This window comes from Carassius carassius, chromosome 4 (genome assembly GCF_963082965.1).
Source record: "Carassius carassius chromosome 4, fCarCar2.1, whole genome shotgun sequence".
In the NCBI taxonomy this organism is placed as follows: domain Eukaryota; kingdom Metazoa; phylum Chordata; class Actinopteri; order Cypriniformes; family Cyprinidae; genus Carassius; species Carassius carassius.
The window spans coordinates 19,623,403-19,646,075 of NC_081758.1; the positions used below are offsets into that span (position 1 = coordinate 19,623,403).

At 37.6% G+C, this 22,673-nt stretch overlaps 1 protein-coding gene across 3 annotated transcripts; it reads right to left on the reverse strand.

Annotated features, from left to right (window-relative positions):
* Nucleotides 1-484: 484 nt before the first annotated feature.
* LOC132130181 (synaptic vesicle glycoprotein 2C-like) lies at nt 485-19,305 on the reverse strand. 3 transcript variants are annotated; one of them, XM_059541867.1, is made up of 13 exons: nt 18,720-19,305; nt 11,363-11,543; nt 8,823-9,002; nt 3,224-3,246; nt 2,958-3,091; nt 2,490-2,579; nt 2,078-2,188; nt 1,874-1,962; nt 1,628-1,792; nt 1,389-1,522; nt 1,075-1,278; nt 798-957; nt 485-668 (listed from the first exon to the last, which is right to left on the reverse strand). In XM_059541867.1, the coding sequence occupies exons 1-13, from the start codon at nt 19,303-19,305 to the stop codon at nt 485-487; spliced, it is 2,241 nt and encodes a 746-aa protein (XP_059397850.1). The 3 variants fall into 3 exon arrangements, with proteins under 3 accessions (XP_059397850.1, XP_059397858.1, XP_059397867.1); XM_059541875.1 differs by lacking the exon at nt 3,224-3,246 and having other exon boundaries at nt 8,851-9,002; XM_059541884.1 differs by lacking the exons at nt 1,075-1,278; nt 3,224-3,246 and having other exon boundaries at nt 8,851-9,002.
* Nucleotides 19,306-22,673: the final 3,368 nt, after the last annotated feature.

The following is a 22,673-nucleotide window of genomic DNA, read 5'->3' on the forward strand; positions in this document are numbered from 1 at the left end:
TATAGTCAAATCCTGAAAATAAGCACTGAATAAAGTGTTTTCTAGTCTCTCATCTCTTCAGTAATTCTCTGGGTTCAGTCAGCCAGCTGTGATGCAGCTGTGCTGAGCTTTCAGCGTATCTGATCATCCTCTTTGCATAATTGCGGCAAGTTTGAGCGGCTCAGTAATAGGTTGTTTTGCTCAAGTCTTAATAAGGGGACATTAATATTTATGACCACGTCCATTCCTAGACCGTTACAAACCTCTAATAATCCAAAAGGAAACATGAGAGTCTTGGTTAAAATAACTTAAGAGTATGAAGGTGCAAAAGCTTTGCTATTTTTGCAAAGAAAAGTCAAAAGATTGTCAATATTTATCCACTGTTCGATGGTGCCTAATTGATAAGTATCTTGTTATGAACACAATGTGAGTACACGATGTACAATATTAAGGAATGAGGGTTAAGTCGAGCCTTTTAAGTTTCTCCAGACCTCCGACACAAGGGTTACATGAGGACATTTGACCTGGTGTCTGGTAGTCGCAATCCCACCAGACCTCCGCCTACGAGCACCGAGGAGGCCAGAAGAATGGGGATGGCTTTGGTGATGCCCACTAAAGATCCAAAGATCAGATTTCCCATCACTGCGGCTAGCTTGCACAAGGCATTACAGAAGCCAAATCCAGTTCCTCTGAAATAGAGAAGCGGAGGGAGGGCGGATAAAAGAGAAAAAAGGTAAAAAAGTTGGTGTGATATTGATATTTAATGGGCTTTTTGTGTGTCTGTTAGCATATTCTATAATGTATGAGTACACACCCACCTTCTGTCTGTAGGGTACAGCTCTACAGTCACAACATCCAGGGAGTTCCAGGCGGAGATACTCAGGCCATTGTACAAGCACAGCATCCCAAGCATCATCGACTCACTGGTGCCAAACCACAGGAAGAAGCAGCTGATACCAGACAGAATCATGGAAAACCCTGACAAAACACACAAAACACTTCCAGATAAACTATTCCATCACACATGACAAAAAGTATGAATCTGAAATATATCTGATAGTACTGCAAAGTATTACAACCTGCAAAAAACCTCACCTAACATAGATAAACGGCCAATTTTATCCATGAGAAGTGCAGATATAATGTTGCCGGGCAGAACAGCAAGCGTTCCCAAGAAATTGACAAAGTAGACCCAGTATGCACTATAATCATCCTCAAACCTCATTTGACAGCCTGTTTTGTTGTGGTAAAATGTGCTGTTTACGACATCTGTGTTTATCAGTTTGGAGTCTTCAATATCTGTCAAATGAATAAATTAACAAGATTTAAACCAGTTATGGTTAAGTATGCGCAGACATGGAATAGAGTAAAAGTGGTCTGTTTTGTGTTCAAATAAATGACCAGTTTACCAGTGTTATAAAAGACAGCCTCAATAAATGTGCAGTTGCGAAAGAAAGATCCCACTGACGTCACATCCTCAAAAGAGCAGCTATGAAAGGTTGAATTGATGAAAGTGACAGACTTGAATTTCATACTTCTGAACCTGAGGAATGAATAAAAATAAAGATTTATGAGATAACACGCAGGGATACACAGAATCAGTACAATAGAAGAAGATTACTGTAACATAAGCATTTGAATGAGTCACCTGTCGTTGATAAATAAGCTGCTAGTGTGGATCTGGTTCTCAAGGGTGAAATTGAAGGTGAAGTCTTCAATGCGCTCGTTGTTATGCCTCTGTACTTTGGAGGCATATTCATTGGCCTGAAGATGTTTGATGACGTCAGGGAACCACACAGATAAACCATAATACCTGCAGAAGTAACAGAGTTCGTTAATGATGTGAAAGAAGGACAAATCGAACAACAGATAGATAGACAGAAAGAGATCTTACCCAAATGATAGTGTGAGCCACACAATAGCAAGTTTCACTGTACTGTCTTTCACTGGATAATCAAAACACTTCATGAAAGTCAACCAAATCTGGTAGGACAGAAAAAAATTGTTTTAATCATTTTTTATCACAAGTATCTGTAATTTACACTAATGATTATATAGATGATATTATTTCTGAAAGGTTACACATCATGAATCACACCCCATGAAGCTCAATCTTTATTCTAAAGAACACTTTCGAAAAGAGGTTGCCAGATTCAGTCTGCATCTCCACAAACTCATCAATTTGCTTCGGGGTCTTAATTCTGTTCACCTACAAGAAGAAACAGAAGTTACTAGGGTTAAATTCACACTGTAAGCCTTAGTTCTCAATTCTGATTAATCGCTCAGATCCGCCGCTGATCATATTCAAGTGTAAACTGCAGTCTGTATGGGCTTAATTCTAAAGTCTGCAGGCTACAATCTCTTTTTCTGAAGGAAATGACACCAGAAACATACTTGAAGCCCACGTACAGGGCAGGTTGAGGCAATCGTTCATGAATGTTTTAGCAGCTTTAAAGCATGGTCTGTGCTCTAAGCAGCTTAAAGTTAGCGCAGCGAGGGAATCGACTCACGGTGAAGACTTTCTCGGGCTGTCCACGCGCTCGCATGTTTGTGTCATGAATCTGCTTGAGGATCATCCAGGCCTCGTCGTGCTTCCCCACCTGAAGGATATAGCAGAAAAATCCCTAAGAGATTAACTGGATTCAGTGGAAACTGCAGTGCTAGATTACAGTCGCACACCCTTTATTGTCACAGCAGACCCGAAAGAGGGGCGCAGGGAGTCACGACAAGTACGCGTCATTCGCTTCAAAGAGAGTCTTGTCAGGCTTGTCAGTTTCTTCCCATGTTCAGGTCATATAAACTGATGTTTTTATAAACATGCAGTTAACAGAAAAGCAGCCACTTTAATAAAAAATGCATCTGAGATAGATTTTGCCCATTTTCTATTTATGAATTACTCTTATTATAAACTGAACTGTAGCTATAATGAATTATACCTTTTCTTAACATCTCCTCACCTATTTTGAGACACTCCTTACCTCCAAGTAGAACCTGGGGCTCTCTGGCATGAACGTTAAGGCCACCACGGCACAAACACAGGGGAGAGCGCACACCACCACAAACACCCTCCAGCTGTGGAACTGATAAGCTGAGCCCATACTGAAACTCCAGCCTGAGGAAAACATAAAAAATGTCCATGTTATTGATCCAGCGCAGACAAAGGACTTGGCTGGTAACACTTGAAGCCATAAGACTGTAGGATTTGAACTAGAAACATTTATCAGGAACTGTTGTGGCGTGTCACAGTGATTATGGTGTGAGTGAACACTGATTGATTACATAAGAGATGAGTTTGCTGTGTCTTTTCAAGGTGCTGGAACTGAAAAAAAAAAAATCAGAATTCTGATTAAACCTCAAGAGGAATGTATCGATTTTGTGTATGTTATATGTTGTATATATGTATACGTGTACAGTACACCTCCGAACAGACACACTTAGGGACATTCTGTGTGCTGAAATATTATAGAATTCAAACTGCTTCATTTAAAGTATCTTGCACCGATCTACATATTGCAAACCATTTAAGTTCTGGTTAAGTGTACGTAGCATGATATTCCTCAGGATTAAAAGGCTTAGAGAACAGAAAGAACATTGGGCAACACAATTGGCCAATTCTGTTATAATTTTCTTAAGTGCATGTTTATAAAAGGGACTCATCAACACACCATCCAAAACTATTCTGCATTTCTAATTTAAAGTTGTGTCAGGCAGGTTTTTGAAATCACGTAAAGCAGCTTTAAGACTATCATGGACTCAGAGAGTGCAATAAACATATCCAAGGCTGAAAATGTGTTTGTCTCATATTTCAGTTTAAGTGGTGCCTGTCTTTCCTACTTCTCCGCCATATTTATATTTTCTTTACCAGTAATGTCTTGTGCACTTAGCTGTAAAACAGAGTCTTAATGATATCATTAAAGTGGAAATATCTCAATGAAAGGCACAAGTGTCTTTCACTGCTAGGAACGTAAAGAGGCCATTAAAGGAACAGTTCAAACAAAAATGAAAATTTGCTGAAAATGTACTCATTCTCAGGCCATCCAAGATGTAGATGAGTTAGAACGTTAGAACAGAACGTCATTAGAACAGACTTGTTGAAATTCAGCATTACATCAATTGCTCATTAAAATGAGTCCAAATAGCAGATACATATAACATACATATACTATAATCCACCCAGCTCCAGTGCATTAATTACTGCCTTGTGAAATGAAAAGCTATGTGCTTGTAAGAAACATCATGAAGGCGTGTTAACTTGAAACCATTGTTTCTTGCTAAATTACCAGTCTATAATCAATAATAATGCATCCTATGTTTATTACAAAAATGCAGATTTTTACTTCACATTACATTAACTGATTGAATAAAGTTGTGAATTATCATGATGCATTTATCAGCTATTTTGACGGCACCCATTCACTATAGAGTATCCACTTGTGAGCAAGTGATGTAATGGTCAATCTGTTTTGATAAAGAAACAAACTCATCTACCAACCAGATTAAATAATGGGTCAAATATAAAATAACATGTCCTAAAATGAATAAAAAGTCCTATCATACATAGTACATTTAAAAAAAAAATCCTGAGTTTACAGCTAGAAGAATATAATTGATGCCTGAAGTATCAATGGGAGTGAAAGAAACACTAGGAATATGGCATGGTGGAATACAGCATTCAGTGTGTTTGTTCATTGGTGTAAAAAATAAAAGTAAAACTACGATCCAGTATAAATGAGAGTTATGAAGTCGCAACAGCTGGCAAGCCCACAGGGTTAATGTTTCACCCATGTCAATGGAAATCTCATAATGTAGATTATGTGCATAATTCACTTCATTTGCGGCTCTAGTCACAGTAGGCTTTAATGCTAATAAAATGACACACTCACACACACACACACACACAAAGTGTGTGAAAGTAAATGTTGTCACTAGAAACATTTTCCAAGAACAATTTTTTTCAGTGTTCCAAATCCTAGCGAGCTGCTTTCAGATGCAGTATTTTAAAGCATCATAGACACCAACAAGAAGTATTCTTTACGAAGAAGGACATTTCAAAACCCACTGCAACAACCTCTAGAGAGAAATGCAAACAATCATACTACTCGAACTATTTCTAATAATATGGTAAAAAATGGTAGTATGTGAGTCTTAAAGAGGCACGTGGGCTAGGACATGGATGCCACATGAGGTAGGATAAATGTTTATTCAGTACTGAAAATCATTGCTAAAATACCTCTCTGTGTATTAAAAAAAAATGATTTACTATATTTGTGTTCTATGTGTTTTTATTAGCATCTTTGTATTTATATATGGAGTTACTGGGCAAATTCCAAATGCAAAATCCCTATGCCCTACTCCCTTTAAAGGTCAAAGCCCTTGAAGTGTGTTCTTTGAAGGGTGTAGGGCATTACTGTCTCGTATAAGCATTTGGAACTCCCTTGACGAAGGAAATGACTGTAGAGGTATCTTAGCATGCTAACTCAAAACCCTACTGAAATCAAATTGGGAGTCAAATCTCTTGTACATCAGTTATATGTTGTATACAGTTGCTGCTGATGTACAGTGCTCCTTTTGTTTATTTTTCATGCTGCGTTAAAAGGGAGCTGACTATGTAGGCAGTGGACAGTAATAAGGGAGTTCACTAGATTTTGGAACTGAGCTTTTTGGAATTTTATAGTAAGGAATTGATGCTTGGAAGGACTTCATTCTGTTTGTGTGTGGATGTACAAACCAAGTTATAAAAGAGCTTTTAAAAGTGGCAGGCAACTGATTTATTACCCACACATTTCCATGTATATCCCATTCATTCATTATTAGTAGTGCTTGCTAAAGGAAGCACCACTGTTACAGTCAGAGATTTAAACAACCCCATACCCTACGTATTATACTACGGTGTGTGTCTCCCAGACTGTCAGCATTACGAAAATTTGATCTGAATTCATATTTTAAAGGGATGGTGTAAATCTTAAATAATTTCAATTAAATAAAAAACGCAATGCATTAATGCTTATGGGTATATACAGTACGTCCTAAGAACATGCATATTGGATTTAACGGATTCAGACTGATGGAAATTTGTGCATAATGAGATACAGTATGAGATACAGTAAATGATCACTGAATCACCATCGACTTTGAGACTGAATATAAACTACCCACCCACGATTGATCCGCTTCCTTGTGCTCCACCAACACACATAGACTCCCAATTACAGAACCTATGATCGTTTCCCATTGATTCCCGTTACCTAATACTCTCGTATAGCCACTGTGTCTGACAGCTCGTCCCCTGCTTGGGCTCCACCGGGGGCCATTCATAAATCAAGCACTCCTTTCACTTTGTCTCACAAGGCAAGGAGAAAAACCTCATTAGGATCTGTTCACTGAGAACAAAACAGAGTGAACCCCACCCCCCGCCTCACAAAATATGAGTGAAAACGGTCTGTTCAAGTCATTGTTTTTGCCGAGAGACTCCTCTCCATATCCATTTAGCTCCTTTCCTCCTCCCTTCCCCTTTATGCCATCGTTACTGATGAGTGCAGCTTATTTCCAAAGTAGAGGTTCTCATAAATCATCAGGCTATATCTTCCCCCACAGGAGCCACTTCATCCTTTAAATATCCCTGCAGTACTCTGTTTCTACATTAATCACTAAACCTGAAGCTCCCCTGTTCTCCGCTCCCTCACAGTCTTCACTGCCAGTGAGAAGACAGCCCACATGTGCCGGAGGAAAAGCAGACACCTTGACCTGAACTCACCAAGAACATTGTTAGAATCAGACTGTACCTGTGTCCTGTGTTACTTGATTTATATGGAAATGAAAACAGGTTTTTTAACTTCAAATTTGTCTTTCTTACAAGAAAGAGTCTTCATAAGCCACGTTTCCACTGTCAGGCTTAAACCGGACGTGCTAGTGCGTGCCAGGGCCAGTCGCGTTTCTACTGTCACTTCCAGGGCTTGATCAGTCGGGGCTTCATCGGGGCCAACGGCCAGGGTTTTTTGGCCCGACGAAAAGGCCATCTGGGAAAAGGGCCAGCTGGGGCTAGAGGAGTGGTTATGAACAAAGGCGGAGTTTCTGGAGAGCTCAGCGCTGCGGATCATTACAGAAAGATAACAGCTATATAACTTTAGCATTAAAGACTTTTTAAATAAGTTGAGCTCAAAACTCACTCTTAGTCAGCAGCAAGTGTTTGAAATAACTCGATCCGATGTGGATTACAATCACTAAACAAGGCAGAAATATTTATAAGCGATGTAAAAGACTATGCACGCTAAACATTAACGTTACCATAGTAAACATGGTAAATGTAACCACTTGGAGAAATCAGACGTCATCTTCTTATTCTCTAACACAATTGTGTATTAATTTAGTAACATATTGTATTTGTCGTCTTGTCTGAGAGTTTAGCTCCACGTAGCATAGCCTATCATCAAAATATAATAGCCTAATGAATTTTGTTCGGGAGCTTTTATAAAAATAGAGAGTCTGCGCTGCGGATCATTTCAGAAAGCTAACAGCTATAACACCAGCAATAAACACTTTTTTTTTTTTTTTTCAATAAGTTGAGCTCAAAACTCACTTTCAGTCAGCAGGAGTCTTTGCAATAACTTGATCTGATGTGAATTATAATCACCATACAAGGCAGAAATATTTATAATTTACATTACATAAACATTAACATTACCATAGTAAACATGGTAAATATGACCGCTTGAAGAAATCAGATGTCAGCTTCTTATTCTCTATCACAATCGTGTATTTATTTAGTAACTTATATTATCTGTCACAAGCCTCGTCTTGAGAGTTTAGCTCCAAGTAGCCTATCATAGAAATATAATAATGTTTTATGTTCGGGAGCTTTTATCAAAATAGAGATATTATCATTCATTCTAAATGTGACTACAAATAAACAGAAACAGACTCGACTGAATAAGCAGGCTATTTTCATAAGCGTTAAAAATAAATAAATAATGTGTGATTAATTTTGATTCCTGATAAATTAATTCATTATGATCAATGTATCAGGTATTCTATAGTAAAACATTGATGCTTTTGAATTGAAATATTTAACAAAGCATGCAAACAAACGGCCTCTTTTATCATGTTCGTTTTGTGATCGCGCTAGTTCCAATGACTTATTTCTTCGTTTTCTGATAACTTCTCTTTGTTGCTGAAATGATGGGGTTTCGTGACGTTGTTTCTGAGAGGCGTGTAAAGGATGGGTTTTAGTGACATGCAGCGGAGCTTCAGGCCCTGACTGTGGAAACCCTGCGCTATTCTGGCCACGGTACTACTTGCCCCGACGCTATTAGCCTGGCCCGGCCCGTTTTAAGCCCTGGCTCACACTGGCCCGACAGTGGAAATGCGGCTATAGATTTTTGGAGATGGTACCTTGACAAAACCATTTTTTTTGGACATCTATAGTTATAGTCCCATGGTTTATAGAACCGAAAAACACTAATATTGTAACAATGGAAAATTATTTATATTAATAAATAATAGTTTTCTATTTTAATATATTTTGTGATGGTAAAGCTGAATCTTCAGCAGCCGTTACTCCAGCCTTCAGTGTCATGTGATCCTTCAGAAATCCTTCAAATATGCTGATTTACTGCTTAAGAAATATTTCTTCTTATTATCAGTGTTGGAAACAGTTGTGTTGTTTAATATTTTTGTGGAAACCTTGAGGTTTTAGGATTCTTTGATCAATAAAAAGTTAAAAATAACAGCTTTTATTTGAAACAGAAATCTTCTGTAACAACATAAAATAAAATAAAAAATGATATTAAAATCTTTTAATAATAATTAAAAACCTTAACAAAGATTATCAGCAATTAATAGGATGCAATGTAGTGCATGATCTGGTTCTGTCACCATAGTGAGGTATGACGGCCCAGGCCATGGCGGAGGCATAAATCTCTCCAATCATCCAGAACATGCAGAGCCAGCTCAGATGCTCTCCACGCTTCTCTCTAGCCAACACCTCAGCAAAGTATGAGAAGACGATGGGCACTGCTCCCCCAATCCTGAAGAACAAGACAAGAAGAATAAAGTTCAGAGGGTCCAAGAGCTCAGCAAATTATGACAGCTCTTTCCTTTGTATGTACTTTCATTTATAGCATAATTTAAAACAACTGTGGATCTGTGGACCTTTTTATATTGTATTGTGTGTGTGTGTGCATGTGCATGTGCATGTGTGTGTGTGTGTGTGTGTGTGTGTGTGTGTGTGTGTGTGTGTGTGTGTGTATATATATATATATAAAGTTTTAACTGGCAAAAAAAAATCTACATAGAAATCATGTTCTTCTGCTGGAGAACACTCCTCACTTAAGTCAAATGCAATCACACAAAAAAAGCTCTACTGGTGTAAAGCAATAGATTTAATTAAAAAGCTACCATGTGCCCACTCAGAAAAACAAAATGTGTCTAGTCTGCGAGATTGCACATAATTGTTACAACTGAGTTAATTAGTCCCGGGTGTCTTCAGATCAATATTCAAATGAAAATCTAAAAAATCTAATTTAAAAAGAATAAAAGTTAAAAAAAAATAGATATATTTTTCTACACTACTGCTCAAAAGTTGTTTTATATTTAGTTAGGATCCATTAAATGAACATTTATAATAACAAATGTTACTTGAGCACCAAATCAGCATATCAGAATGAAGAATATGTTCAAAGATTCACAATAACAAAGAGAGAAAAGTGCCTTAGCAGTGGACCCACAGACAGTCTCCTCCAGAAATGGAGATTCAGAGAACCAAGAACGCAGCACTACAGAGGCTATTGATCCAGTCAGATGTTATGTATGGTCAGTCTGAAAAATGACTATTATCTAAAGAATAAGGGAGACATTCTCGCTTTAGAAGAGGGTTGATAAAAGGTGCCCATTGTATAGTTCATCATGATACCAACCGAGAACGTTTTCTAGAAACCCATGTCAAAGTGTAGTTTGAGACTATATTTAGGTTTATTATAAGTGTTAAATGGATAGGTTCCGTGTCTGCTTGCTTACACACAAGAGTGGCAGAGGTATATGTACAGTGTTGCTCAAGGGAGTCTTCATCACTATAGGATGTATATGCTCAAAAATAGCCTACTGAATGTTTTAATATATTGTAAAATGTGATTTCTTCCTGTCATGGCAAAGCTGAAACTTCAGCCATCACTCTTGAGTGTCACATGATCCTCACATGACACACTGGCATGAATGAAAGAGCATCACCTGCAGCTCAACCTGGTGAAGACAGAGCTTCTCATCTTCCCAGCTACCCCATCAGTACAGAACCAGTCTACCATCAACAATAATCCCATCATGTTCGGCCAGGAATCTTGGGCTCAGCTGACCTTTAAAATCATATTGTAAAAACAGCACAATCATGCAGTTTCACACTACACAAGGAATCAGGAAGATCCAACCTTTCCTAAAAGAGCATTCAACACAGCTTATTGTCCAGGCTCTTGTCATTTCTAGGCTGGACTACTGGATTCAGAATACAGCAGCACATCTTGTTTTCAATGAGCCCAAGAAAGCCCATGTCACACTGCTTCTCATCTCTCTGCACTGGCTTCAGGTCACGGCTCGCATTAAGTTGAAGACATTGGTGCTTGCTACAGAACCGTCATGGGCTCTGCACCCCCCTACCTCCACTCTCTCCTAAGCATCTACATCCTCTCCAGAAGCCTGCGGTCAGTAAATGTGTGGTGGCTCATGGTCCCATCGCAGCAAGGCATAAACTCACTCTCAAGGACGTTTTCTTTCATCGTACCCTGTTGGTGGAATGACCCCACCCGAACAGCCGAATCCCTCACAATCTTCAAGAAACTTCAAGAAAACTCATCTCTTCCGTGAACATCTACCTGCAAAAATATATATATGCCTTCACTTTATCTATGCTATTAATATCCTTTATCCCTTCCTTTCCTAACTTTACTATTTTGAATGAAGCCTTTCGATAAAAGTGTCTGCCACATGAATAAATGTAAATGTTCAGGAATCATTCTGCTCCATATGCTGATTTGATGCTTAAGAAACATTTCTAATTATTGTCAATATTTCGTGCTGCTTAATATTTTTGTGAAAAGCGTGAACCAAGAAAACCATTTTTTCAGGATTCTTTGATGAATAGAAAGTTTAAAAGAACAAAATTTATTTGAAATATAAATCTTTTTTTTTTTAATTTTTATTATTTAATGCATCCTTACTGAATAAAAGTATTAATGTATTTATTCTACTGGACCAAAACAGTAGTCTATATATATAAAATTTCTTTGTATTTTATGATGTACAAAATCTAAAGTCTCTATCAAGATCCACTATTTGGGCTTGACAAGTCTAATGTCTTGAAGGAGTACCACAGATTATGTTCTGCGGGAAACAGACTCACCCGAAGCCGGCTATCATGCGACAGAGCAGGAAGAAGCCATAGCCCTGCACAAAAGAGGACAGGAAGGCGAAGAAACCATTCATGGACATGCAAATGAGCAGACACTGCCGTCTGCCCACCTTGTCAGCCATACCGCCCCAGAAGAAGGCCCCTACCATCATCCCCAGATACACAATGCTGCCTGCGGTAAATGAGAGAAGAGTGGGAACACACACCTCAGGCAGAATAACACACAAACTGACGCAGTCTTATTCAGGAGTGTTTGTTTTGTCTTCATTAATGTTTGGGAGCTGATTTCTATCTATTGGTTTATAAGCAACTGTTTCTCACAACAAGAACCTCATTAAACTTTCAGTTGACAGCTGTTTTCACCTGAGGACTTTCTTTGTTGCTTTCTGTGTGAAATGCAGGAGACTTTCCGGGATGATGCTAGTAGCCAACGAGTTTGTGTGCGAAATGCTGATTACATAAGTAGCCCAAAGAAAAAACAAATAACCATAAAAAATGTATCAGATTAATCTCTACAGAAGACCTCAGACATCACAGGATTTCACTGAAAAAGAACTTCAGCTATTGTGTATTGTAATAAGATGCCCTACATATCAACAGCAGAAATAACATACTGCAGATGGTGCATAGATAAAAAGAAAAAACACCCTGAAAGTCTATTAACAACAGCAATATACACAAAATCTGAGTCAAATTTTGCCTAAATACTTACATTTATGAAGAATGAGTGAATTTACAAGTACAATAAAATAAGCACATTAAAAAAATAAAGGTACATTTTAAATAAGAGATGCAGTGACACTTTTTACACTGAGCGTGTGTTGCAATGCAAAAACATTTTGGAGATTTGCTGATTTCTCAAAGTGTACATTTTCTCATCTGATACAGCAGCTTTCTTTGTGACCAAACACTTACAATTTTGCTGCTGTTGAACCAGCACAGCAATTAAAAGTGAGCAATAAAGTGCTTTGCTGGTACAGAAACAAGCCTGCTAAATAGATTCACTTTGGAGGTAGACTATTTTATGACTGATGTGATTATACACTTGCTTTAATTAAGAACGTGTGTATGATAAATGCATGTCTCATATTCTAATAATACTGCAGACTCATAGAGACATAAAAGACACATTTGTCTCCAGATGTTCTTCACTTGTAATGAAGACTCCTAAGATCATGTCACGCATTGACTTTTCAGCAATCTGCTCACTTAAAAAGGTCATACCAAACACCCCCCCCCCCCCTCAATTTTTAACATTAGTAATAAATAAAAAAATAAATGTGCCAAAAACATAGTTACTTAAAATCTCCCATTCCAATCCACTGTAACTAGATATTAACAAACTATCAGAACTGTCTGCATGTCTTGGCTTACTGAAGCTGTAGTGGGTTAGACAGGTGATAGAGAGTGAGTCTGCTGGCTAGTGGAGCTGTACGAAAGCAGTTTAGTGTTGACTGGGGCTGTTGACACAGCAGGGAGTGCTGATTATGTTTTCTCAGCAGGGTCCAATGGGGTTGATTGTCAACTCAACAAAGCTGGGAATCATGCAGCTACTTCTACACCAATAATGAACAACTGTTGCATAGAAACAAAAAGCACAATAACAAAAAGGTGAGGGATTAATCTGTTGTCTAGCACACCTACCAACATAAATCAGCAAAATAAATAAATAAATAAATATTTCAGACTTATAGCAATATAAACTTATATACTTATAAACCTGTGTGACAAGGTATACAGCAAACAAGCTAAAAAAGTTTTTATAAGCTACTGAACCATAAAAGCTAACCTTTAAAGAGACAAAAATGGATACAGGCAATAAGACGTGAAGCATCCACAAAAAAAAAATGGTAAGTTGTGGCACAGACATAGATCAATACAATTTAGTTTCACAATATATCTCCTCCTCTCAGATTCACACAGGGTGCTAAAATAATCCTTAATATAACACTTTGGGCTCTACTTTTGTGTCCTTAAACACTTGTTTTTTTTTTTGACGGTTGGACATAGGCGTGGTTTTCTGATTATGACGCGTATTGCTCTGTCTCTATACCAGCAACAACAAAACAGGACAATCTCAAGCAATCTGATTGTACTGTGCATAGTAAATGTGTGTTTATGAATTACATAGATGGGGAGCACGGTGCAATAAAAATAATATCATTATCTCCACCATCATTAGCTCCTTGTTAATCTTGTTATCCTGTGTATATATACCCCACGTGTTTGCCTTGTTCATTGTAAGTCATTGGCTCTCTGTAAATGCTCTTGTTTTGGTCTCCTAGTATGTTCCAAAACAACATTGTTAAAAAAAAATAATAATAATAAACTTTTAATAAATTCAGCTCATTCGAACTTGAAAATGAATTACGAAAAAGAAAAGTATGGTTTTCACATAAATACTAAGCAGTACAAATATTTTTGATATTTGTGATATCAAAAAACTAATGATAATTAAAAAAAAATAAACATTTACTTTCAGCTTTGTCATAACTGTAAAATGTATATTTTTAAGGTGACAAATCATGAAAATATGACGTTTTCCATGTTTAAGCTCTATAATCGTATCACTGGGGCATCCACCAACCAAGAAAGTACATATTGTCGCTGTCGGACGGAAACCTCCTATGTCCATATTTTGTAAATTTCATATTTTTTCACAAATCCATGCTATTGGTCAGTCCCCACGTGGATATGTTAATTTTACAAATTTTTAACCAATCTTAAGTCTTAAATAAATAAATAAGTCTTAAAATAGCTTGAGAGCACATCTCGTAACTCCACTGGGCACTTCAACTGTCCGAAAAGTCTCGTAACTCCACCTCTTCTTCACACCGCGGGAGCTTCGCAGCATAATCAAGACTGAGAGTCGCAACGAATCCTCGTCGAGCAACACATCCTCTGAGGTAAATATCCTCAAAACAATTGTTATTCATGATTCAGTTATATGAATTATATAATATCAGTTTATATATATTATATATAACAGTTTTATCTCTAAGTATTGGTAGTGCTGAGGTGTCATGTATCGTTTCTGAGGATGCTAGATTTTTCTTTCTGCTAGGTCTAGCATTGGACGATAGCTATCTTGATGACTGAAATCTCCCATGGTTTTGTTTCTGATGAGGATAATGAATTTAATGCACAAAAATAGCATGCTGTTGACTTAGTTAGCCACTATGCATTGGTTTTGTCGTCATGTCTGGTGAGATAGCTAACGTGATTTTCATGGGACTTAAAAAAAATCTCGGCCACCGCTATTTCTGGCGCTCGTATGACGATCTAAATTTACCCCAAGACAATCCACTGCAATGCAGACTAAACCCTGTGCATTGCAGATAAAACAGGATTGTATCTTACAATGTCAAGGCATGCCGTCATGTTCAACAAGTAGCTGCCTTTGCCATGTTGTTCATCTCTTTAAGCAAGCTAGCTGGCTTCTTGCCTCGTTATCATATGTAAACATGCCGTATAATTTAGGGAAACGACCATTTGACTTTTATTCATTTTATTTTTTTGCAGCAAATTTGTCTGTGTCAGATCTTTGATCTTCAGACCACCTGAAGATCAAAGAGCTGAAATTCAAACACCTCCAAGACCTGAAGTAAGTCATCCCAAAAGACTTTTACCACAATTTGCTTCACTAGTTTAATATAGGATGCATTTTTAACACAGTCCGTATATGATGGCAATGTTATCTGTGTAACACTATGATATCAGTTATTGATGTATTTCAAAAATCTACTTAATACTAGGCTTATTATGCATGTGCATTGAAGTTTTGAAATGTATCTAATATTATACTTGAATTAAATTGGATGTTTTGGATACCACCATTAAACTGTTTTTATTATTATTTTACTGACTTTAAGTTCAACTGTTAGGCCTACTTATAGACTATGCCTCTCTTGGCACTGTGCATGTAAAACACAGAGGTAGCAAGGTTTTTATTTATGGGAGAAAAATAAATAAGTCTTTCTACTGGCGCCAAGTAAGCCTCTTTGGATACAATAACGAGTGAAAATAGTTAAGTTTGATACATGCTTCGTTGCAGAAGGAAGCCCGTGAGCCTCGAAGGTAAATTGGCGAGCAGATTAGGAAAATTACCGCCTATTTGACATTTTAATCAGCTCATCATTTTTATTTTTTTTGTGTTGCATCACTTATAGCTCTCAAACCTTTAAAATGGAGTTTAGGAAGATGTATGTAACCACAGTCGTTAGCTTTGGTTAACTATTGAAGCCTTTTCTCTTGTCAAAAGGTTCAACGCGATCGCCAATTTTGCGTGCAGATTAATTTCTGCCTATTAGACAGCCTAGTCAGTTTATCGTTTTATTTTGGTTTTGCATCTATCATAGCTCTAACGTTTAAAATAGAGTTAAGGAAGATGTATGTAACCACAATCATTTGCTTTGATTAGCTCGTAAAGCCTTGTCTCTTGTCAAAAGGCTCAACGTGACCGCAGACTTTGATGAACACTGCTGGCAGCAGCAACATCTCTGTCCGTATCATTCTTATAAATGACGGCACAAACTCGTATCTCCCTGCTCCCAAGTCATAAAACTTGTATCTCCGATAAAACATGATTTAGGGGAAATGTTGTGTTAAACTAAAAAAATATGCCGTTTTTTTTATTTGCTGAAAACTTATGATTTTGGAGATACGAAGATTCCGCCTGACAGCGACAATATAAAAAAAAAGACCAACCCAGTAATTGTTTTTTGGTAAGCCTTTCTCTGCAAGCATGTGAAAAAGGAGAACTTCAGATTTTGCTCCCACTGTGAGGGATCTTATTATAATATTGATCACCACCCCTTTTCCACCAATGGTGCCACCATTGTGTTTATTTACTTTATATTATGCTGCTACCACACATATATAATATAAACATGCAATTTCTTTCCCAGCTGTTTACCTTCAGTCAGTTTTTTTATGTGTTTTTAACATAAGGGCAATAATACTTTAAAATGCATGATTTCAGTGAAATATACATAATCAAAAACAAAGCTGTAAAGGCTCAGTCCTATTCTGGAAAAGTGGGCGGGGAGCAGCAGCTCATTTGCATATAAAGATACAGGCATGAAAACAAATTACAGGCATGAAAAAAAAAATTAAAATTATATAATAAATGATCTGTGGGGTATTTTGAGCTGAAACTTCCCAGACACATGCTGGCAGACTTATATTACATAATGTAAAAAGGGGCATAATAGGCCTCCTTTAAAATATATTTAAGCAGTTTCTTTAAACGATAATATTTCACAATATTACTGTTTTAAATGTATTTTTTTAATTAAATGAATGCAGACTTGTTGAGCATAAGATACTATTTTAAAAAGGTTAAAAATATGTAAAACCATTTAAGCCTTTTTAAAAATATATATTTATTTTGATCCTTACAGTGTTTCAATCCTTCTAGCTGAGGAGCAGCAAATTCTTCTGCTGATGACGGCCGGCCACGTGTGATTATGTCTTAAAAGCCATTGACAGAGTAAGTACAAAGAGATGGGAGCATGAAAGAGAGGGAAGCAGAGCATGCCATGTAATGCCCTCAGGGCTCTCCAAGATGATTGCATAAGTGAAGAAAAGCAGGATGAAAAAGAAGGATGGAGAGAAAATTGATTTGATTAAGACTTGATTAAACTGATAAAACACATAAGAATGTCAATTGATAATAATATCAATGATCCTAAACCACTGTGTGTTCCAGGTTGTCTGGCTCTTCCACACAGATTTCAGAACCTTCACTTTCAAGGCTCCTTTGTTTGCGGGTTCCAGACCAAAGTCCTTCTCGGTGCTCAGGACTTCAAGACTCAAGAGTTCAACTCTTTTCTTCCCACTGTAATGTGGCCCAGATCATCAGTTGGAAGACGTCACCGCTGCAACTCAGCGATTCAGAGATCCTTTTAGAGTTTTGACATGTGTTTATAAATTACAGACCTGGCTGCACAGTCTACATTTATATGGGTGCTAAATCTCAGACTCCTACCTCAAGTCTGACTTTCCAGCAGTTTTACCTTAAATAAACTTTGTTGATCTTATTAAATAAATTGATTAATCTTCAAAAAAAACCAGACAAAATCCTCCAGCTCACTCCTAACAAACTCATCAATAATCTCAGTTGTCTTTGGTATCCGGACTCTTGTTCAGCAACGAGCCAATGCAAGTAACCGTTTTCAAACTATTTAAATGATTCTACTCTCTGCTCGGTGGACGAACAGATTAAATAATTGTAATATTGATTCTGCTACAGTTAATTCTGGAAATAATTTTGCATGATAATGTTAAGTATGTTAAGTATAAAATATGCGCAGTTACTGTGCTAAGAATTATAAATATTTATGTAGATTTATGTTATTGTTCTTTGTTTGCAAACAATGAAGAAGAAAACAGAAAAAAGTAGTAAAAGAACATAAAAACCACCTAGAGCTAACAGAATAAAGTAATTTTATATATATATATATATATATATATATATATATATATATATATACACACACACAGTACAGACCAAAAGTTTGGACACACTTTCTCATTCAAAGAGTTTTCTTTATTTTCATGACTATGAAAATTGTAGATTCACACTGAAGGCATCAAAACTATGAATTAACACATGTGGAATTATATACATAACAAAAAAGTGTAATATAATTATATATAATTATTATATGTTCTTCAGCCGCCTTTTGCTTTGATTACTGCTTTGCACACTCTTAGCATTCTCTTGATGAACTTCAAGAGGTAGTCACCTGAAATGGTCTTCCAACAGTCTTGAAGGAGTTCCCCGAGAGATGCTTAGCACTTGTTGGCCCTTTTGCCTTCTGTCTGCGGTCCAACTCACCCCTAAACCATCTCGATTGGGTTCAGGTCCGGTGACTGTGGAGGCCAGGTCATCTGGCGCAGCACCCCATCACTCTCCTTCTTGGTCAAATAGTCCTTGATGCCTTCAGTGTGACTCTACAATTTTCATAGTCATGAAAATAAAGAAAACTGTTTGAATGAGAAGGTGTGTCCAAACTTTTGGTCTGTACTGTTACACACACACACACACACACACACACACACACAAACAAACACAAACAAACACACACACACACATATATATATATATATATATATATATATATATATATATATACACACATACACACACACACACACACACACACACACATTTGTTGGTTTCTATTTCCAGCAGCCCAAACTGTTAATCCTGGTACTATCAACACCAAGCTCATAGGTTGAATTCCCAGGCAATGCATGACGATAAAATGCAAACTTTGCATACAGTGTGGCATATGCATTATACAGTGTCAGTGAACATTTGTTAGTTTTGTTATATTCTTACCTAGCCATCCAGAGCTTGAGTCAGGAACACACATATCAGTCTCTGCACTAGGGAGAACAAAGCCCACCACGAAGACCTCCACACCATCAGACATGAGCGCCAGCCCCAGCGTGAAGAACAGCTGCCACTGAAACCTGCCATGTCCACACTCCTGTATGATGAGCTCGTACTGCTGCGCCAGCTCCTCCTCATCTGCCTGCCTCTCGTTCTCCATCTCTCTCCGGTCCTTTACGCCGTCCGCCAGCGGCTGTCCCAGAGCCACCGGTTCATCTCTGGCCTTTGCATCCGAGGGGATCCCCTGGTACTCTCCTTCATATATCTCATCCTCATCATCGTGACCCTCAGTGGCATCGCTGGATCCCTCTTCATCATTGGCCTGGTCTCCTGTGTAGTTTCCATCCGGCTGGCTGTAGTAGTCATCGTCTTCATCCTGGAAGCGCTGGTAGGTGTGACTGCTGGAGTATTCATTTGAGCCACGGTCCACAACTTTGTTGACCTTTTTAACAGCTTGTCGTTTGGCCTCCTTAGCAATGTCTCTGGCTCCTTTCACGACAGAAGACTTGTCTTGTGGAGCTGTATCATCCATGATTAGATGATAGCGGGAGGTCTGCAGTCACCACAGAAGAATAGTTTGTGACTTTATGGCTCTCATGAGTCTGGGAGAAACACAGGTTTAAAGTTTTATTGTGAGTGCTTTGGGCTACACAGTTCATAAATAACCAACATAAATCTTTGGAAAAGCCACCAGACTGTACAAGCACTTAGTGATACATCTATATCTATATCTATAAAAAACACTGTGTAATCATAATCCCCACCATATTGGAAGACCTGTACACCTCTGCAAATGAGTCTGTGAGACCTTACAACAGCTAGTGGATCAAAAGAGAGAGCTTGTTTAATTTTCATTGTGTTTGCATGCCGTTGGGAAGCTGAGTGCTCAGGTTGCAGAGTAATCCATTATTGGCCGACTGAATTGATGTGGACCATGAGGAAGAGACAACACTTAACCCAATCTACCTGCGTAATGGGGGAGATCTGACAGGACTGCTGATGGACAGTAGAAAGTCACATACTGTAGAGCATCAGCTATAAAGCAAATAGCTATGGAAAACACTAGTTCGAATACAACTAAATCTAAATGATTTTTCCTGATAAAATGAAGATCTCAATAAAAGTCTGAAATAATTTCCTAATTGCTACACATCATTTACTGATCTGAACAGCTCAACCTAAGTGCACAGTTTAGGTACAATCAGGCGCAAGTGGACTGAAAATAGGTCTTGCACTCTTGATAGCCTCTGTCAAAATGATGTATGGTGGTTCTGTTCTCTACGCCTTCCCTGGTGCATTGGGATTCAGCAAGTCAGCTTCTATATGCAAGAACATTATAGCATATTTGGTAAGCTGTCATGAATAACAATGGTTTTACGAGGCAAGCTGTAAAATTGCCTGTCAATTTGTTAAGACACTGTGAGGGGGCAAAAGCGAACCTAATTAAATATGGCATTTCATCCTAAGAACAAATCAATTTCACTATTTCAATATACATTTAGTGATATTTCTTTCATTTTAGGGCTGTGATATAAATAAGTTTTAGTGTTTTACATATACGTGTTGCTACTCTAGTAATGTTACACTTAGACAACATTTAGCATTTTTTTAAATACTCACAGAAGTATATATTCATATAAGGAAGAAAACACAAAAAGTGCTAACAATTTCAAATGTAAACAGTTATTTTATTCACAGACAGACGTGACAACTGAAATGCAGACAAGAGGAAAGAGTGAATGTCCCTTTTCTTTCTTTGTTGTCAGGCAGTGTGACTAGAAGCAAATTACCTCATCTATAAGAAGGATGCTAGTGCATCTTGTGTCAAGAGATTGCTCCAGGAATTGATGATATTATGGAGAAAGAGGAAAAGAAGGAATGTGTTGGGTGAGGGTAAATTAGCGTCTGGTGAAAATGTTACTGCCATTTTCTGATGATGTTCTTTTATTCATAGAAAAAAGTTAAATGTCTGAATCTTTCAGTTATGTGTAGAAGACTCAACTATATATTACAGGGAAAGAAGCACAGATATTGTTATTCTATTTCATATTTTTATGTTGTGAATTATTATTTGTGTTTTTTATATTTAATTGGCCCTAACTGATAAAACATATAGTATAAACACTTGTTCTGGGGATTAAAAAAAAGTTCATTTATGTTATTTATGTCATAATTCCCTATTAAACTGTCTGAAAATTGTGGCCTTTTATATGATTCTTAAGACATGGAACAAAACATTTATCTGCCATTAGTTTTGAAACATTTTAATGATGAAACTAAGCAGAGATGACAGAAGGGTTCAAGAATGTTCTTAGCACACATGCACATTTCCTTTGATTGTCTCTTCATCAAAAGCATGGCATCACATTATCATTTACTACCCCTAAAATGACCTCGTCTCAGACCACAGGTATCATGTATATTAAAATATATAGTAAACTTAAAGGGGTCACAGGATGCCCATTATCCACAAGTTGATTCTCTAGGGTCTTAATGAAAAGTCTGCAATATAGTTTGGTTAAAATTTCTCAATGGTAGTGTAAAAAACCTTTTTAGGGGCCGTTCACATATCGCGTCTTTTGCGCGCTCAAGTTCGTTACTTCAAATGTAGGTGCGCGGTATGCACGCTCATAATGGAAGCGACGTGGTCGCGACGCGCACACGGTGCCACACGCTCGTTTTTTCCAGGCGCGTCCGCACTGCATCGAGTTAAAAACCTCTCAACTTTTCAGAATGCATAAGCGCACCGCAGGTCATGTGACAAGAACCAACCTATCAGCTACCTCACCTTTTTTGTTACTTTGAAAGAATTTTTTTGAAGAATGGGGTGCACCCAAACACTGCAGCATTTTTACTTTTCTTCGTAAATAAATCTTGTAGCAGAGTTACAGCAAGGGTTTCTCGGTGGTGGAAATCAATTGCTGAAATTTCCTTGTTGTAACGGAGATCGCAACTGATTGATGCTTAGCAACAACAGACGCCTCAGGAGCGCAACTGCCCCAACGCTTGGGAAAGAAGGAGAAAGTGGCGAGCCTAGCGTTTTTCCACGAGTTTTTAGGTGTGACATGTGAACGGCCCCTTACTCTGTCAAAAAATTGCTCTTTTCAGAGCACGCAGTTTTGTAGCATTTTCCTTTAAATGTTAATGAGCTCACAGACACACTCTTGCAGTTTAAATCTAGATTAAAGACCCATCTCTTTAACCTGGCTTACGCATAACATACTAATATGTTTCTAATATCCAAATCCGTTAAAGGATTTTTAGGCTGCATTAATTAGGTAGACCGGAACCGGGAACACTTCCCATAACACCCGATGTACTTGCTACATCATTAAAAGAATGGCATCTATGCTAATATCTGTCTGTTTTTCTCTTATTCCGATGTCACTGTAGCCACCAGATCCAACATATCGTTGACTTGATTGCAAATGAACGCACAGACACTATTTAAACTGAACAAAGATGACATCACTGAATTCAGTGATGAACTGCCTTTAACTGTCATTTTGCATTATTGACACACTGTTTTCCTAATGAATGTTGTTCAGTTGCTTTGACGCAATGTATTTTGTTTAAAGCGCTATATAAATAAAGGTGACTTGACTTGACTTGACTCTGCTGACCCCGCCCCTCTCTAGTGAGCTGCTCTCTGAGGGACTGTTTACTTTAGCTGCATTCATCATGAAACTTGCTAGTTAGCCCATTATTAGGAAAGGTATTTTGCAAAGATAACATTGTTGCATCCAATGTTTCTACATTTTTTATGTATGTTATAATTGGATTCTTTCATTTACATTTACATTTATTCATTTACCAGACACTTTTATTATTTCATGTTGTAGACCACAAAATAACAATTGCTTTACTGTTGAGATTAGACTTGTGTCGGTATTCGATAAT

What these genes read in the sequence shown, in the direction of transcription:
- LOC132130181 (XM_059541867.1), bottom strand. Translation starts at nt 19,305, where the DNA reads ATGGATGATACAGCTCCACAAGACAAGTCTTCTGTCGTGAAAGGAGCC. An exon ending in GCCCCAGGTTCTACTTGGAG is followed by an intron (nt 2,580 to 2,957) that starts GTAAGGAGTGTC and finishes TATATCCTTCAG; the next exon opens with GTGGGGAAGCACGACGAGGC. An exon ending in GGCTGTCTTTTATAACACTG is followed by an intron (nt 1,279 to 1,388) that starts GTAAACTGGTCA and finishes TTCATTTGACAG; the next exon opens with ATATTGAAGACTCCAAACTG.